This window comes from Bufo bufo, chromosome 2, assembly GCF_905171765.1.
Source record: "Bufo bufo chromosome 2, aBufBuf1.1, whole genome shotgun sequence".
Taxonomy (NCBI): domain Eukaryota; kingdom Metazoa; phylum Chordata; class Amphibia; order Anura; family Bufonidae; genus Bufo; species Bufo bufo.
Window position 1 is genome coordinate 264,627,200 of NC_053390.1, and position 19,046 is coordinate 264,646,245.

The 19,046-nt window shown below is 42.9% G+C and overlaps 1 protein-coding gene across 3 annotated transcripts in view; it reads right to left on the reverse strand.

Moving 5' to 3' along the window:
- Window positions 1-19,046, reverse strand: part of LOC120991439 (solute carrier family 2, facilitated glucose transporter member 11-like) — a 105,690-nt gene that overhangs the window by 6,792 nt on the left and 79,852 nt on the right. For all 3 annotated transcript variants that reach the window (XM_040420258.1, XM_040420259.1, XM_040420257.1), the window contains 6 exons: window positions 16,840-16,988; window positions 15,371-15,558; window positions 12,103-12,213; window positions 9,353-9,454; window positions 3,990-4,065; window positions 2,668-2,795 (listed from right to left, as the gene is read on the reverse strand). In XM_040420258.1, coding sequence (XP_040276192.1) covers window positions 2,668-2,795; window positions 3,990-4,065; window positions 9,353-9,454; window positions 12,103-12,213; window positions 15,371-15,558; window positions 16,840-16,988 — 754 coding nt within the window. The remainder of the gene's footprint in view (window positions 1-2,667; window positions 2,796-3,989; window positions 4,066-9,352; window positions 9,455-12,102; window positions 12,214-15,370; window positions 15,559-16,839; window positions 16,989-19,046) is intronic.

Consider the following 19,046-nt stretch of genomic DNA (forward strand, 5'->3'; position numbering starts at 1 on the left):
CATGAGGGATAGGGTTAAGAAGCTGAAGAAGGAGCAGGAAAGAGGTCGGCAGACATCTTTTCAGGGACACAGGAGCTGGAAGACAGAATCCAGTGGCATCCAGGCGTCAGTGTGAGCTGGAGTGTCCGGAATCACTGTTGAAAGTAACGGATTGCTGTTGGTTATCCAGATAACGTCCAGAGAAAAGAAGATTGGTTCCCGGAAAGCTGGAAGAACGGAGCTACACACCCTGCATGGCCTCATGGTTGCTGGAAAGACTTGTCTGATTTAAGTCACCATCGGATGAATAGCATACCTGGGTCGGAAAAAGCGTGCACGCACTTCAAGATAAGAGTTGTGCCTGAATACTAGAGACTGAGATCAAACCTGCCGGTAGTTAGTATTGCTGAGTGGCAGGCTATCAAGAATTGCTGCTTGTTTATCACAAGGACTTATCAGTTAAAGTTCTGGTTCACTCCGGAGATCAGAGAGGACTTCATCATTATCTCCAGTTACCCCAGCATGTTTATCGGGAGTGATATACAGTCGTGGCCAAAAGTTTTGAGAATTACATAAATATTGGAAATTGGAAAAGTTGCTGCTTAAGTTTTTATAATAGCAATTTGCATATACTCCAGAATGTTATGAAGAGTGATCAGATGAATTGCATAGTCCTTCTTTGCCATGAAAATTAACTTAATCCCAAAAAAACCTTTCCACTGCATTTCATTGCTGTCATTAAAGGACCTGCTGAGATCATTTCAGTAATCGTCTTGTTAACTCAGGTGAGAATGTTGACGAGCACAAGGCTGGAGATCATTATGTCAGGCTGATTGGGTTAAAATGGCAGACTTGACATGTTAAAAGGAGGGTGATGCTTGAAATCATTGTTCTTCCATTGTTAACCATGGTGACCGGCAAAGAAACGCGTGCAGCCATCAATGCGTTGCATAAAAATGGCTTCACAGGCAAGGATATTGTGGCTACTAAGATTGCACCTCAATCAACAATTTATAGGATCATCAAGAACTTCAAGGAAAGAGGTTCAATTCTTGTTAAGAAGGCTTCAGGGTGTCCAAGAAAGTCCAGCAAGCGCCAGGATCGTCTCCTAAAGAGGATTTAGCTGCGGGATCGGAGTGCCACCAGTGCAGAGTTTGCTCAGGAATGGCAGCAGGCAGGTGTGAGCGCATCTGCACGCACAGTGAGGCGAAGATTTTTGAAAGATGGCCTGGTGTCGAGAAGGGCAGCAAGAAAGCCACTTCTCTCCAAAAAAAACCATCAGGGACAGATTGATCTTCTGCAGAAAGTTTGGTGAATGGACTGCTGAGGACTGGGGCAAAGTCATATTCTCTGATGAAGCCTCTTTCCGATTGTTTGGGGCATCTGGAAAAAGGCTTGTCCGGAGAAGAAAAGGTGAGCGCTACCATCAGTCCTGTGTCATGCCAACAGTAAAGCATCCTGAGACCATTCATGTGTGGGGTTGCTTCTCATCCAAGGGAGTGGGCTCACTCACAATTTTGCCCAAAAACACAGCCATGAATAAAGAATGGTACCAAAACACCCTCCGACAGCAACTTCTTCCAACAATCCAACAACAGTTTGGTGAAGAACAATGCATTTTCCAGCACGATGGAGCACCGTGCCATAAGGCAAAAGTGATAACTAAGTGGCTCGGGGACCAAAACGTTGACATTTTGGGTCCATGGCCTGGAAACTCCCCAGATCTTAATCCCATTGAGAACTTGTGGTCAATCCTCAAGAGGCGGGTGGACAAACAAAAACCCACTAATTCTGACAAACTCCAAGAAGTGATTATGAAAGAATGGGTTGCTATCAGTCAGGAATTGGCCCAGAAGTTGATTGAGAGCATGCCCAGTCAAATTGCAGAGGTCCTGAAAAAGAAGGGCCAACACTGCAAATACTGACTCTTTGCATAAATGTCATGTAATTGTCGATAAAAGCCTTTGAAACGTATGAAGTGCGTGTAATTATATTTCACTACATCACAGAAACAACTGAAACAAAGATCTAAAAGCAGTTTAGCAGCAAACTTTGTGAAAACTAATATTTGTGTCATTCTCAAAACTTTTGGCCACGACTGTATATTAGGCACGTGCCACATTACAGTTTGGGGAATAGGGAAGGGAACAGTACTGTATAGTCTGGTAAGATTGTAAGCCGCTGTGTCGCACCGCGGGCTAGCCTGTATCTCACACACACACGATTGTTACTGTTCGTCAGGGTAGTAACAGGTATGGCGAGGCAGAGTTAGCTCTGCTCCCAGTAGGTAAATTGCGCAAGTGTTTTCTGGCTACCATCGGAGGGTGCAGGGCTGTGCGACACAGGGGTCCCAGCCTCCGGACTGAGTGTATGTTATCTGATTTTGTTTTCTGCATTTGGAAGTATGTTTGATAACACGCTATAGTAAAAAGTCTGTTTTACAAGAGCTGGTGTTAGAGTCGTTTTCCTTGTTCGTGACTTCGCTGTATCCTGGGGAGCCCACCCCGGTACACGGTCTTACAAGCCTACAGTTATCAGCCTACAGCAGGGCATGGTGGGAGTTGTAGTTTTACAACAGCTGGAGGGTTGCAGGCCGCATGATCTAACACACAGCAAATCCCTATGGAGAATAAGTCAGGAAAAGATGGCATGGATTGGCCATTGTTTTCTTCCGTTAAGAATACTTACCACTATAAATGGGAAAACCATTCCTATAGCGAAAAAGCTTATCCAGTTAATTGATCCTCCTATCATGTAAGCTCCTGTACGCGCTGACTGGGTAAATAACTCTGCTGTTAAGGTATTTGTGACACCACCTGTAGATTGGGTTTAGAAACACAATAGTTTTGATTAGCAGAAAAACTTGTTTAACAAGAAATATTAAATATATAGAACTTTTTTGCGCGATTTAAAAAAAGAAGGAAATTGTTTTAAACAAAAAAGAACTTCACCTTTTGAAATGCCCCATGTTCCAGTGCCAAGGCTCCTGTCTACGCTGTTTCCAGTCCCCTGTGGAGTGTAAGCGATGACATCCCATCTGTGGTTGTGACCTCTGCAGCCATTTACAAGCCTCAGCAGTGATGTGTCCCGTAGGCCTCTTGCACACGACTGTATGTATTTTGCGGTCCGCAAAAAAAGGATCCGCAAAAAATACAGATAACATCTGTGTGCATTCCGTATTTTGCGGAACGGAACAGCTGGCCCCTAAAAGAACAGTGCTGTCCTTGTCCGTAATGCGGACAAGAATAGGACATGTTCTATTTTTTTGCGGAACGGAAATACGGAAACGGAATGCACATGGAGTACCTTTCGTTTTTTTGTGGACCCATTGAAATGAATGGTTCCGTATACGGTCCGCCAAAAAAATGGAACGGACACGAAAAGAAAATACGTTCGTGTGCAAGAGGCCTTAGTGGCATGTGATCTTTGAGCCTCTGCAGGCATCTGCTACTTGGCGACATATTACCAATGAGGCCAGGAAATGACTGCATTGGTCATGTAATCACATATGGGAAGTCTGCACTCTCTGTCAGCCTGGGACAACAAAAAGTGGGGACTAGATGTTCAAATGGATTTTTTTTTTTTTTGGACAGTATCATGTCAGTCAAAAATTTATTGTGGAGATCAAGCAACCCCTTTAAAGTTTTTTAATATCCTAATAGCATTATGCTAATTAGTGTCAGGCTAGATTTACATCATGCTTGGGCATTATGTTTGGCTGGACTCTTTTCAAGGTTCTGCAGAACATATGCTCCAGACATGTGCAACAGTATGCTAAAAAAGTTTTCCTCCAAATTAGTATATTGGGGAGCAGTTCAAAGAGCATGACTGACCACCTAACTTGGACTGCTTAGTTCACATATATAATGTAAATAATGTATATTGTATATGATTTTAATCATGTTAGTACTTTTCATTAAACATTTTAGTAGTTGATTTAAATTGATATTTTAATTGATCTGGTAATCACTTTATAGTTTTGGTTCCATTTTGAAATAAAGGTTACATACCTGGTCCTAAACCAAAACTTAATATAAAGATAAAAATAGCTGCCATACTAAAATAAGGCACCCATGGATGTGAATCCTAGATAAAGAGAAAGTAAAAAAAAAAATCATTGTAATGTAAATGGCTAAATGCTCTGGCAGTTAAACAGTTAGAGAAAAACTGTTGTACAGTATATTAAGTATGATGAGGGGGTTAGCCATTTTATACATAGGTACATTTCTAAAAAGGCCATAAACAGTAATATTTGGTTCATACACTGATGTGTTCAGTTTCTGATTGGCACCTGTGCTGAAGTAGAGGGTGCCAAGAACAGCCCAAGAGAGTGGTCACCAGAATAGGTCATGAAACTGCCACCATCTCGTGGTCTATTTATGTATTGTATTGTAGAAGGTGTCGGTCTTCTTGGTTTTACTGGGACAGCCTTGAGCTGTCACTTTCACTTTGTAAAATACAAAGCTATTTCAAAATGTTTATGGCCTTTTTAGTAATGTATGTACAGTGGATATAAAAAGTCTACACACCCCTGTTAAAATGTCAGGTTTCTGTGCTGTACAAAAATGAGACAAAGATAAATCATTTCAGAACTTTTTCCACCTTTAATGTGACCTATAAACTGTACCACTCAATTGAAAAAAACAAACTGAAATCTTTTAGGTGGAGGGAAGAAAACAAAAAAACATAAAATATTGTTGTTGCATAAGTGTGCATACCCTCTTATAACTGGGGATGTAGCTGTGTTCAGAATTAGGCAATCACATTCAAAATCATGTTAAATAGGAGTCAGCATACACCTGCCATCATTTAAAGTGCCTCTGATTAACCCCAAATAAAGTTCAGCGGCTCTAATTGGTCTTTCCTGAAATTTTCTTAGTCGCATCCCACAGCAAAAGCCATGGTCAACAGAGAGCTTCCAAAGCATCGGAGGGATCTCATTGTCAAAAGGTATTAGTCAGGAGAAGGGTACAAAAGAATGGCATTAGATATACCATGGAACACAGTGAAGACAGTCATCATCAAGTGGAGAAAATATGGCACAACAGTGACATTACCAAGAACTGGACATCCCTCCAAAATTGATGAAAAGACGAGAAGAAAACTGGTCTGGGAGGCTACCAAGAGGCCTACAGCAATATTAAAGGAGCTGCAGGAATATCTGGCAAGTACTGGCTGTGTGGTACATGTGACAACAATCTCCGGTATTCTTCATATGTCTGGGCTATGAGGTAGAGTGGCAAGACGAAAGCCTTTTCTTACGAAGAAAAACATCCAAGCCAGGCTACATTTTGCAAAAACACACCTGAAGTCTCCCAAAAGCATGTGGGAAAGGGTGTTATGGTCTGATGAAAACCAAGGTTGAACTTTTTGGCCATAATTCCAAAAGATATGTTTGGCACAAAAACAACAGTGCACATCACCAAAAGAACACCATACCCACAATGAAGCATGGTGGTGGCAGCATCATGCTTTGGGGCTGTTTTTCTTCAGCTGAAACTGGGGCCTTAGTTAAGCTAGAGGGAATTATGAACAGTTCCAAATACCAGTCAATATTGGCACAAAACCTTCAGGCTTCTGCTAGAAAGCTGAACATGAAGAGGAACTTCATCTTTCAGCATGACAACGACCCAAAGCATACATCCAAATCAACAAAGGAATGGCTTCACCAGAAGAAGATTAAAGTTTTGGAATGGCCCAGCCAGAGCCCAGACCTGAATCCTATTGAAAATCTGTGGGGTGATCTGAAGAGGGCTGTGCACATGAGATGCCCTCGCAATCTGACAGATTTGGAGTGTTTTTGCCAAGAAGAGTGGGCAAATCTTGCCAAGTCAAAATGTGCCATGCTGATAGACTCATACCCAAAAAGACTGAGTGCTGTAATAAAATCAAAAGGTGCTTCAGCAAAGTATTAGTTTAGGGTGTGCACACTTATGCAACCATATCATTTTATTTTTATATTTTTTCTTCCCTCTACCTAAAAGATTTCAGTTTGTTTTTCAATTGAGTTGTACAGTTTATAGGTCACATTAAAGGTGGAAAAAGCTCTGAAATGATTTATTTTTGTCTCATTTTTCTACATCACAGAAACCTGACATTTTAACAGGGGTTGTGTAGACTTTACTTCCTACATTATTTTTAGGCTGTGATATCATGTGTTTTCATTATATCGCTATGATGACATCATTATGCTTTTCTTTCCTGTTCTGTGATGTCACATTGTCAAGATGTGTATTATTCCTATACTGTAACATCACTGTTTGTATCATTTCTGTGCTGTAATGTGATTGTATACATTTGCCTGTATTGTGACATCACTGTGTGTATCATCCATGGTGCACAGGGACAGCATGGTGGCTCAGTGGTTAGCACTGGTGCCTAGCAGCGCTGGGGTCCTAGGTTCGTATCCAACCAAGGGCAACATCTCTATGGAGTTTGTATGTTTTCCCCCTGTTTGCATGGGTTTCCTCCCACACTCCAAAGACATACTGATAGGGACCTTAGATTGTGAGCCCCATTGGGGACAGTTGGATGCTAATGTCTGTAAAGTGCTGCGGAATATAGTAGTGCTATATAAGTGCATAAAATAAATAAATAAATTAGGATAACCAAAAGCTTTCATGATCTGAATTTCCTGCGGTTATATGGCTATGGTAAAGTTCTGCCCACTCCACCACCAGCAGCAAGTGCTTAAACGGAGTCTGTCACCTCCATATGGCCATATACAGTGCTTACATGGCTCTGTAGCAAACCTATACAGAATTGTTCTTTTCTTTAGACTTGCACCAGCAGGAAAAACAAAGTTTAATTCATATGCAAATGAACACTCGCAAGTGCCCAGGGGCGGCGTTCAGTGTGTAGGTGCCCAGACTGCTCTGCCTTCTTTTCACTTTACTCCTCCCCATTTTTCATTTAACTGATGATCTATCCAGAGGATAGATCATCAGCTTCTGATCGGCGGGGGTCAGACACCCGGCACCCCCGCCGATCAGCTGTTTGAGAAGGCACCGGCGCTCCAGCAGCACCGCGGCCTTCTCACTGTTTACCGCTGGCCCACTGACTGACGTCACGACTAGTATCAACTAGCCTGAGCGCGGCTAAGCTCTGTTCACTTGAATGGAGCTAAGCCGCGCCCACGCTAGTTGATACTAGTCGTAACTCGTGACATTACTGGGCCGGCGGTAAACAGTGAGAAGGCCGCGACGCTACTGGAGCGCCGGTGCATTCTCAAGCAGCTGATCGGCGGGGGTCCCGGGTGTCTGACCCGGGACCCCCACCGATCAGAAGCTGATGATCTATCCAGAGTATAGATCATCAGTTAAAGTGCAGAACCCCTTTAACTTTTAAATCAGGAAGATTCAGGGGCAGCCGCCAGACAGCTCTCCTCTCAGACTCAGTCAGAGTCAGATCTAATCTCTCTAGTTAGAATAGAAAGAGACTTAGTCAGTCCACTTAGTCACTAGTCACTACTTGTAAGTTGTACCTTATTATTATTAAGTTAACCTGCTACACCGTCACCACTAGGTCAGGCTCAGTCAGTCTCAGTCCAGTCTGTTCGGTATCGGTAGGTTAGGGTAGGGTAGGGCCACGCCACGCCACACACTGTCTGTCTCACAGTCTCTAGTCTGGGCCTGGCTGGCTTAAAGGGCTTCTGTCACCACACTAAAGTCATTATTTTTTTTTTGGGCAACTTAAATTCCTTATAATGCGATATATCAATATATAATGCTCTTACTCATTTTGGTTGGGCAGTTTCAGCTTGCTCGGCCGCTCCATCCTCAATGGGGCTGCGCCGATGACGTCACATCTACACCCGGCGCAGGCGCACTGAGGATGGAGCGGCCGAGCGAGCGTCCTCCTCTCAGTGCGCCTGCGCCGACTGAAGACAGGTACGGCACAGGCGCCAGATTTTGAACGCAGACAGGGCCAGCCAGAGGACGAGCGTGTTCGCTGGCCCTGTCAATCAACATGAGGAGGGGGCGTCTTTATGATAGGAGGATGCGGCTGCTACCAGCAAGTAGCCGCCCTACTTGCTGGTAGAGAGCTCATTTACATATTATAAAAGTCAGTTTTTTGAAGAAACTGCCCAACCAAAATGAGTAAGAGCATTATATATTGATATATCGCATTATAAGGAATTTAAGTTGCCCAAAAAAAAAATATGACTTTAGTGGGGTGACAGAAGCCCTTTAAGCAGCTGCTGCCAGTAGTCGAATGAATCAGAATCAGCTAGTCTCGACTAGCGGCGTGCTGATTTATGCACAGCACTGCCACTGAGTCTGACTGAGTCTGACTCAACTGGCCAGGTCCTGGGGGCGGGGCTGGGGGCACGGCGGCGGTGGGTGGAGACTAGAGAGTGAGACCGCAACGGCACCGAGTCCGAGACTCAGTCAGATCAGATCATTAGATGTGAAGCAGATGTCCGGTAGGGCTGCCTAGCGCCTACGCAGTGCGCAGCACAGACGCACTAGTACCAAAATGAATGGGGGACATTTTAGTTGGGGGGGCACATGGGGGGGCACAGCTTGATGTAGGGGGGGGCCGTGGCCCCCTCTGGCCCCCCCCTGGTGACGCCACTGGGTGACAGACTCCCTTTAACATAAATATGAAGCCCCTAAACCAGGTTTTATTAGGCATTTTCTTAAAGGGGTTTTCTGGTATTTTTTAAACGATGACCTATCCTGATCATGGGGGTCCGACACTCAGGACCCCGCCGATCAACTGTTTATCTCATCTCAGCCCTATTGAAGTGAAGGGGGCTGAGCTGCGACACCAAACACATCCACTATACAATGTATGGCACTGTGCTTGGTGAGCTAATAGAAAGCTGTGGCGCTACTGTGAGTGCCAGGGCCTTCTCAATTTGGTGGGGGTGTTAGATCAGATACTGATAAGCTATCCAGAGGATAGATCATCAGTTAAAAATATCTAGAAAAAAACTTTTATTTTGCAATATTTATATTTTTTAAACATTTCGGGGGGAATTTATCATTTGTGGTGGTTTTGGTGTAAATTTTAAGTCTGTATTTGCTTTGAGAGGTTGTGCCAAATGTATGAAATGGTGCACAGCAATCATATATTTAGCACAAGTGCAATGTGGTGTACGCCTATGTCTATAAAAGTACACCAGAGTGTTTTAAATGTTGCACATCATAAATGAGACAAAGTTGTTCTAATCTGTAACCCTGACCTACTTTTCACTCCCCTTCTGAAAGTGGGACAGCTTACCAAATGTTGCAAAAACTGGCCAAATGCCTCTAAACAATGCACCAAATGTGGCAAGCGGGGGACATTTTTGATCCACAAAACTGGTATAGCAGATTTGATAAATGTCCCTCTTTTATCTCTACATATATACAGTGATAATAATGACCTGATATGCGAGTGTTACTGTTAATACTATACAAAACAGTGCCATTAGGGAATATCCTCCAATGATGAGAATTCGTCTTCCAGCTTTGTCTATTAGCAAACCCTACAAATAATAAAGTCATTAAAACAATGAGGTAATTATGAGAAAATATTCAGAAAATATTAAATCTACATGATAAACCCTATTTAAATGCATTGTACCATCCACAACAACTACTGCAGATGTGAATGTGGGACAGATTTACTAAGCCTGTAGACAGGGGCGTAGCTATAGGGGGTGCAGAGGTAGCAGTCGCTACCGGGCCCAGGAGCTTGAGGGGGCCCAAAGACCCTTGTGCCACATAAGAAGACACACCGGTATTATAGAAAGTGCATGCTGGTCAAGTTACACCTCTGGCTGGAGGAAAGGGGTTAGGTCAAGAATTTGGCATGGGGGGATGCCATTTCAATTTTTGCCTCAGGCAGCATGAAGGCTATGTGCTTCCTTGCCCCTGGCCACAAAGCACTTAGGGAAGGGGGGCCCAAGCTGAACTTTTGCACAAGGGCCCATGAGCATTTAGCTACGCCCATGCCTGTAGATGTTGTAAACTTAGACCTGCAGCAGATTTATCACACAGGATCAGGATAAATCTGGTGCAGGGAGTGGTTGGCTTGCTTTGAGACAGAATTCTGGTGCAATCTTAGGCCACACCCTACCACTTTTGTAAACAGATTAGTAAATCTGGGCCTGCGTTGTAAAGAATACAATAAAAACTGCACTGTTAATACTGGCCAGTGCCAGAAAAATAATCCATCGTACTGCTAATGTTTTAGGGTACACAGAAAACATTTTTATCATTCGGTATGAATGGCCATAAATAATAGAAAGTCTAAGCCTCTTATACACAGTAACTAGTATTTGGAAAAGCAATGTTTTACCCTGTGCCCCCAACTTCAAATAATGTCCATTTAGTAAGCTGGCTTGTTAAATACTGTAAATGGTTAATAGTATTTTCTACAGTGTCACACGCAGGACAAAGGGGAAGCAGTGCAAATATCAAAATGGCCACGGCAGACTAATTTTTCTATTCATCTGTAGCCAAGAGTATGTGACCAGCCACGCTTGAGGCCCCCCTATCATGGGCAACACAGTAGCCACAGTTTGTCTCTATGGTAGGCGTGCCATTGATTTTCAGCTTCTTGCTCTGTAAAACCAATATCTGGGTGACCTAAATTATTATACAGTATGTTGGGCGTACATAGAAATCACTGGGCCCCATAGCAAGAATCTAAATTGGGCCCCCATTCCCCTTTTATAGCCCCTCCCACTACCCATTCCAGGCCTCTCCCTTTGTTCCATGAACTATTCTTGCTGCATTTTATAATTTATGCCATCGGGGCGGGAGTAGGATTACAAAACAGCCCTGGCACACAAAAGAGCTATAATAGATGCAGTGTGTACAGATGTATAGTATATACAGCAGTGTACTGTTATGTGAGGTACGAGGTATAATACATGCAGTGTGCACAGGTATATAGTATATTCCGTAGTGGACTGATATGTGAGGTACAGGGTATAATATATGCAGTGTGTACAGGTATATAGTATATACAGTAGTGTAATATGTGAGGTACTAGGTATAATGGATGCAGTGTGTACAGATATATAGTATATACAGCCTGTACTGACATGTGAGGTACGAGGTACTGTATAATAGATGCAGTGTGTACAGGTATATAGTAAATACAGCAGTGTATTGACAGCTCGTACCTCACATATCAGTACACTGCTGTATATACAATATATCTGTACACACTTCATCTATTATACCTCATACCTAACATATCAGTACACTGCTGTATATACTATATATCTGTACACACTGCATATATTATACCTCGTATCTCACATATCAGTACACTGCTGTATATACTATATACCTGTACACACTGCATCTATTATATCTCACATATCAGTACACTGCTGTATATACTGTATATATTGCATCTATAATACTGTGTGTATATGCAGGGTGTGTGTGTATATATATATATATATATATATATATATATACACAGAGCAGTGTATTGATATGAGACATACAAGGTATAATACTGTAGATGCAGTGTTTACAGATATATGTGGTCAGTTATACATTATGGTCACTGTGTGTGAGGTACATGAGTTAGTGGTCACTGTACCTGTCTGAAGTATTATACATGAGTAAGCAATGAGTAAAAACAGGGCGGGGGGGGCTAAATGACTAGAAGTGGAGGACCTCCTCTTACCACTCCATTCCAGTCTGTATAGATCAATGCAGAGCTGATTGTGAACTTCTAATACTTGCTGTTAGGGGTTGAAGGACCTGTGATGATGTCATCACAGGTCCTGGCAGATGTACCTTTCAAACCTAGGAACTACACCATTTTTGGTGCAGTTCCTTTGCTAGATTCTGCAAGACCTGTGATGTTGAAGATTATGTCATTACAGGTCCTGGCAGATGCACTGTTCTAACCTGGGAACTACACTTTACACTGTGCAGTTCCCTTACAGGACCTGTGATGACATCATCAAAGGTCCTTTAGCTTTAGAAAGATAGACAGGAGCAATTAGGGGGCGGGGCCTCTCCTCCACTTTGGGCCCCTCTTTCTCACGGGCCCCATAGCAGCAGCAGCTGTGTGGTCTGCCAATATGGTAGGTAGGCCACTATGTTGATATCAATGATGTAAAGAATTTGCCAATATAATCTATCAAGGTCAGAGCTCACTTACACATGTCATAGCAGTGATACATTCGCAGACTCCAGTCCCTAGTGTGACGTAAGGGATGTTTTCAGTGGGAATCCCAGATTTTTTAAATATATATTCTGCATAAAAATATATCTGTAAGACATAAAAACTTAGTATGAACTGGATCCTACATTTAGCAATAACAGACGTCCAGTAATGTCTACTTTAATGGTATCATACATTTAAAGAAAATGTTTAAATAGGATGGGAGTGGTAGTGGCTCTGGCTACAATAATTATTCACAGTGGCAGCCTTCACACCAATGCTCTCTAGGGCCAGGGCAGTGATATGGGGGTGCACCCTTTCTTCCTGCCTGATGGTAGTTGGGGTGCCCTTGGCGTTATGAATGTTGAACAGGTGCAAGGCAGGAGGTGCAGGAGCTGTGGCTGGCGTATGGTGCTGGAGTCAGTAACCAGACTGATTGTAGAAAATAAACAAGTCTCTCTTTACTAAAGTGCTGAATGGGAGTAGTAGTACATACCACAATATCAAGGCACAGTTCTAAGGCAAGTCACAGTCAAGTCTCTTCTCAAAAGCTGTATATAGGCAAAGGGCAACAATGATGTTAATAGGAGTAGTAGTCCCTGAGCTCTCTCTAAACACTTTGCAACCTTTCCAAGATTAATCACAGGTGTGCAAAACTCTCAAAAATGTGGTACATAGCAAGAAAGTGGGGTAGGCACATAGCAAGATAGTGGGGTAGGCACCAGAGACTACAAAACATCCTCGTGCAAAAGTCTCATAATTACTTGTGCAATTCCCGGACTCAGGGATGCAGATCGTCAAATGGTCAGCAGAACCACTATATAAGTGTGAAAGGTGCTGCTAAAGGGTGTATTAGACACCCCAATGCCACAGACGACTGTCGGGAGGGAAGCATTCCCTCCCAGCAATCATTAGATAGCTAGTGGAGGACACCGCTATTACAAGCAGTGATGTCCTTCGTGGCATGGGGAGGAGGAACCGCTATGCCATTACTTGTCCCCATGCAGGGCAGTTGTGTGCTGGCGGCAGATGGCTATTACACAGAGCAATCTGCCACTGGCACCTTTGTGATTTTTTGGCATGCTTTTAAACAAGATTTTGCTCGTTCTTTAGGCATTTGGAGGCAAAATTAGACTGCCAGATGTTCCCTAATGAGCGTTCATAGGAACGCTTGTTGGCGATAACCTGCCAGAAAATCTGTCAGTCTAATACACCCTTAAAACTGTTAATCCTTCCAGCAAGGTCTATAGCCATAACAAGCAAATATCGTGCTAACACTCGTGGCCTTGTAATCCTACACAGTCTTTGGATATCCTTCCCTCAGAGATACTCTCCTTCACAGGAATGATGTTTCTCCTGGTAAAAATAGTCTCTTTCCTTGCCTCCAGCTGTAAACTGGCTCATAGGCTTCTGCTTTACAGGATGAGGCAGCAGCGGTGGTGCGGGGACCATGGGGGCGCCGGGAGCAGGGTAAGTATATTGCCTGTGAGGGGCCCGGCACATGAGGGAGCTGTTTGAGAACTTGGATCACCCCTTTAATCATTTTAGTAATGTACCAAATTAACATTTTGCAGGGCCCCATTTCTTGGGTACTGCATATGTACGATGCTCCTTTGACTGAGGAAGCAATGCTTCTAGGGAACAATACGTACCTTTCAATGCTGCATGTTATGAAACATGGCACAATATATTTTTGAATTAATTTGTATGGAAAAGCCACCATATTCCTTCACATGAAATCAGAGGTATGTAGAGATACTCTAAGGCTTCCTGGACTCTGTAGGGGCCTTATTACAGCTCTGTACAACAATTCATAATATATCCATGTGTGAGTGCTTATGTTTTATGTCCTATGCCAAAGCTGTAGGGTGTTAAGAGGGAAAAAAGACAGGAAGGTGTTACAATAAAAGAAGTTATATTCTCAGGTATAAACCCCCTCTGCTCGCCTGGCTTAGTTTGCATGACTGCAGCAGCGATGTGTTCATATACTAGGTGTGATCATTGCAGCCAATCACTGTGCTTAGGGTTCTCATGCCGTATACCACTCAGGCCAGTGACTGTTTGCAGCGGTTTATCACTACTACAGCCCAAAAAATCATCATGGCTGTAGCAACAGAGAGGGTCTGAGCAAGGGCGCTGAAGTGGAAGGTGGGTTTGGACTGGTAAGTGTGAGTTCTTTTATTGCTTTAATCCCTTCCCTGCCTTTTTTCCATTTTTTTTTAACTCGGACAATCTCTTAAAGGGCTTCTGTCACCCCCCAAAACTCATTTTTGGGCATATTAAAATCCTTATTGTACGACTATTCAATTTATAGGGCTCTTACCTTGCTCTGTGGCTTTGTTTCATAAAAAAATTGAGCTTTTAAAATATGCAAATTACTTCACTACCAGCAAGTAGGGCGTCTACTTGCTGGTAGCCGCCGCATCCTCCTTTTAAAAAAACGCCCCCTCCTCCAGTTGATTGACAGGGCCAGCGAGCGCTCTCCTCCTCCGGCTGGCCCTGTCAGCATTTCAAATCCCGCGCCTGCGCCTTACGTGTCTTCATTCGGCGCAGGCGCTTTGAGAGAAGGACGCTCGCTTCCTCAGCACTTCCTCAGTGCGCCTGCGCCGATGATGTCTTCTCTTTCGGGTTTAGAGGTGACGTCATCTGCGCAGGCGCACTGAGGGAGTGCTGAGGAAGCGAGCGTCCTTCTCTCAGAGCGACTGTGCCGAATGAAGACACGTAAGGCGCAGGCGCGGGATTTGAAATGCTGACAGGGCCAGGCGGAGGAGGAGAGCGCTCGCTGGCCCTATCAATCAACTGGAGGATGGGGCGGTTTTTTAAAAGGAGGATGCGGCGGCTACCAGCAAGTAGACGCCGTACTTGCTGGTAGTGAAGTAATTTGCATATTTTAAAAGCTCAATTTTTAATGAAACAAAGCCACAGAACAAGGTAAGAGCCCTATATATTGAATAGTCGTACAATAAGGATTTTAATATGCCCAAAAATTAAAAATGAGTTTTGGGGGGTGACAGAAGCCCTTTAAGTTTCTACTACTGTCTAATGCAGGCAGTTATAGAAGCAACAAAGATCAGACATATTGCCATACACTTGGAGACAATATCTATAACAGTTGTGATTATGAAGTACAAAAAATGTACTCACAATGTAACAGAAATCAGCTGAGAATATTATGACTAGTACTTACAGTGACTACCGGGTAAATACTAGGCTGTGGACATGTGGTCTGACATGAGGTTAAGTATAAGGAAAGTCTGACACTTACTGCATTGATTCCACAGAGCTGCTGTCCAATGTTAGTTACAATAATGGTAATAAGTTGCCATTTTATTGACTGATCAAAGAACAGCTCCAGCATCTTTTTCTGTTTCTCTCCGTTTGAAGCACGTAATTCTTGCTGGATATCATCCATTTCCATTTGGTAGTGGTGTGCACCATAAAATGATTTAAGTACTGGTTAAAGACAATAAAATATACCATCTGAATTTCAAAACGACGTAGTTGCATGGTTAAAAAAAGAGAAAAAATAATCCATCAAATTCACAAGTTTTATTCAGTATAGTTCAATTCAAAATAAAACTAACCGTGGTTCCCAACCAGGATTCCCCAACAACATTGGCTGGCTTGGTAATGGTCCCACAAAAGTGGGTACTGTTCTGGGGCCACTTTGGATGGCTATGTAATGAAGCGACTGTGGCTGTCTGAATAAGAGGGGAGCTGTGGATGGTACTACTCTGGAGAAGTCTGGATGACTATATGCCTGGGTCACTGTGGCTTACCCCCATATCCCCAAAAGCTCCTAAATGCTATAAAAAGATCTTATACTTACCACTTAATCATCTACCATTTCTGGCACCACCACTCTGCTCTTCAGCTGTGGTCTATGTTTACATGGCTGCAGCACTAATGTAGTCATATACCCCATGTGACCACTGCAGCCAAACGCTGACCCCAGCAGTCTTGTGCACTGATTGGCTGCAGCAATGGTGCAAAGTATATGGCATATCATAGTTCAGTCAAGTAAATAAATCATGGCAGGGAGGACTGGAGCAGCAGAACTAGAAATGGCAAAGGAATATATGTTGAGTATAGGCTGTATCGCATTTACAGTGGTGCTTGAAACTTTATGAACTCTGCAGAATTTTCTATATTTTTGCATAAATATGACCTAAAACTACATCAGATTTTCACACAAGTCCTAAAAGTAGATAAAGATAACCAAATCAAACAACTTTGTCAAAATATTAGATTTGGTAATTTATTTATTGAGGGAAATGATCCAATATCACATGTCTGTGGCAAAAATATGTGAACCCTGTTACTTTCACTTTCTAGAGTGACTCTCCCTGTGCAGCAATAACTACAATTAGTTTTTCATTAGTCCTGCATATCGGCTTGTATGAATTTTAGCCCAATCCTCCATACAAAATAGCTTCAACTCTGTTATTTTGGTGGGTTTCCTCCCATGAACTGCTCGCTTCAGGTCCTTCCAAAACATTTCTAAAAAATGTATGCAGAAATATAGAAAATTATGAAAGATTCACCAACCTTAAAGCACCACTGTATGGATTTTGGGAAGATTTTAATAAGGCCAGATAACTTTTTAAGGATCCTAACTTTATTGCTTTTCTAAATATACATAAATTCATTCTGTGCATTAACATTTTTAACATAACATTTAAAAAATCTCGATGTGAATTCTACAATGCTTTTTTAAAAGGTTTTATGTCTTACCCTTCTGACATCGATATTCATCTTTCTTGTCTAGTAGAAGGTATCTGGGACTCTCAGGAAAGCATGGTAGTGTCACTAGTTGTATGAGTGCCGGAATGGCACAAGAAGACAGTAGTAAAGACCAGGTGTTTTCACCACCCAGCACCTCTCTGGGACATACAAAACATATGTGATGACATTATAAAGACATAATATACACTACATGGACTAAAGTATTGGGACACTAACGTGTTACACCTCCTACAGGAGCCAGTCCCTAGGCATTAATATGGAATTGGTTCCCCTGTTTGGAGCAAAGACAGCTTCGCCTTCTCTGGGAAGGTTTTCAACGCGATTTTAGAGTTTTTCTGTGGGAATTTATGCCTGTTCATTCAGAAGAGCATTTGTGAAGTCAGACTCCAATGTTAGATGAGAGAGCCTGGCTCGCAAGCTCCACTTTAGTTCATCCCAGAGGTGTTCAATAGGGTTGAGGTCAAGACTCTGTGCAGGTCAGTCAAGTTCATCCACATCAAACCCAACCATGCTTTTATGGACCTTGCTTTGTGCACTGGAGCACAGTCATGCTGGAACAGAAAAAGGCCTTCCCCAAACTGTTCCCACAATGATGGAAGCATACAATTGTCCAAAATGTATTGGTATGCCGAAGCATTAAGCTTTTCCTTCACTGGGATTAAGAGACCTGGCCAACCCCTGAAAAACAACCCCATAACATTATCACATTGGTGACTTTTATGCACTATGCCCCTTAGTACTCTGTGACCCCGCTCTGTAACTTTATGTGGTCTATCACTCCATGGCCAAGTTGCTTTGATTCCTAAATGCTTCCACATTGCAATAATACCACTCACAGTATTTCATGGAATATCTAGGACGGAAGAAATATAATGAACTTGTTGCAATGGTAGCATCCTATTACAGTACCATGCTGGAATTCAGTGAGCTCTTTAGAGTCATTCATTCTCTCACAAATGTCTGCATAATATGGCAATGTGAACATTGAGGTGTTGTTTCCCCAGGTTCCAGTCTGGGACTTGAGGCATGCTCATGTCCAGGGATCCTATTTAATCCTGCTACTGGATCTTGGGTGTGGCTCACTCTGGAGTGTTTGGTGAAGCAGAGTCCTGGTGAGTGGTCTCAGCCGGGTGGGCTGAGGGGCCACGAGGCTAGGCGATAGCCTGAACTTTGGGGGACGCGGTGACGCCTGTGAAACAAGGATCACGAGGCCAGAGTCTGGAGGACTACTGGGCCACAATCCCCCAAAAGGTATTGAAGTGTCACAGCCTGGAGGTTGCTGGACTGAATGGCTGAGGAAAGCCGCATTTGTGTTCCATGTGTGAACAGGGCTCTCTAGGTGAGTCAGGGATACGCTTATGTGTTTAGTTAGAGCCTAGCCGGGCAAGCGTTTGTTATTTTGTGTGGATGTAACACGTGATAAGTTGAAGCTGCGACTTCTTAACCTGTGCTTTGCTAAAGTGTCTGAAATAAAGCAAGAGTTTGGACATTATAATCGTGTCTGCGAAGATATCTGTGAGTGTGACCCCCTGAAAAGAGACGATCCCTTACAATAGGCAGACTGCATGGCTAGAGGCTGGATTTTATACACCTGTGGTAATGGGACTGAATGAAACATTTGAATTAAGTAATTAAGAGCTGTGTCCTAAGGGTATTTTCAGACGAGCGCATTCAATGCAGAAAACACACTTTGTGTGAGAGCGTGGTATCCTGTTATGTATACTGCTCCTTTTACAGGACCACACAGCATTACACTGATGTATAATGCTGTGTGTCTCTGGCTGACCTTGTATCTAATTGTTGTAAAGTCATGCAATCAGTGTAATTCAGTAGACGCAAGGTCAGCCAGAGACACACAGCCATATAAAGCATTATAATAGAAAACAAACAAAATGCAACAGCAATTTTCAAACACAAACAATAAAACAAGTAAATATAATAATGCCATACTCACTATATAAAATACTAATGCTACGTTGTAAATGTGAGATTCTTAGCAAATATTTTTGTACAAAATTATCTGTGCCTGTCTGCCGACATCAAGGCAATCTCTTTAAGACGGGAACTTAACACTAAGTACCACATTCACTGAGTCCCATAGCAGCCTCCATTAAATTCATTATAATTATAATATTCGATATAAATCATTATAATGCTGTGCACTCCTGTGAAACAAGCAGTGTCCATAATGAGAA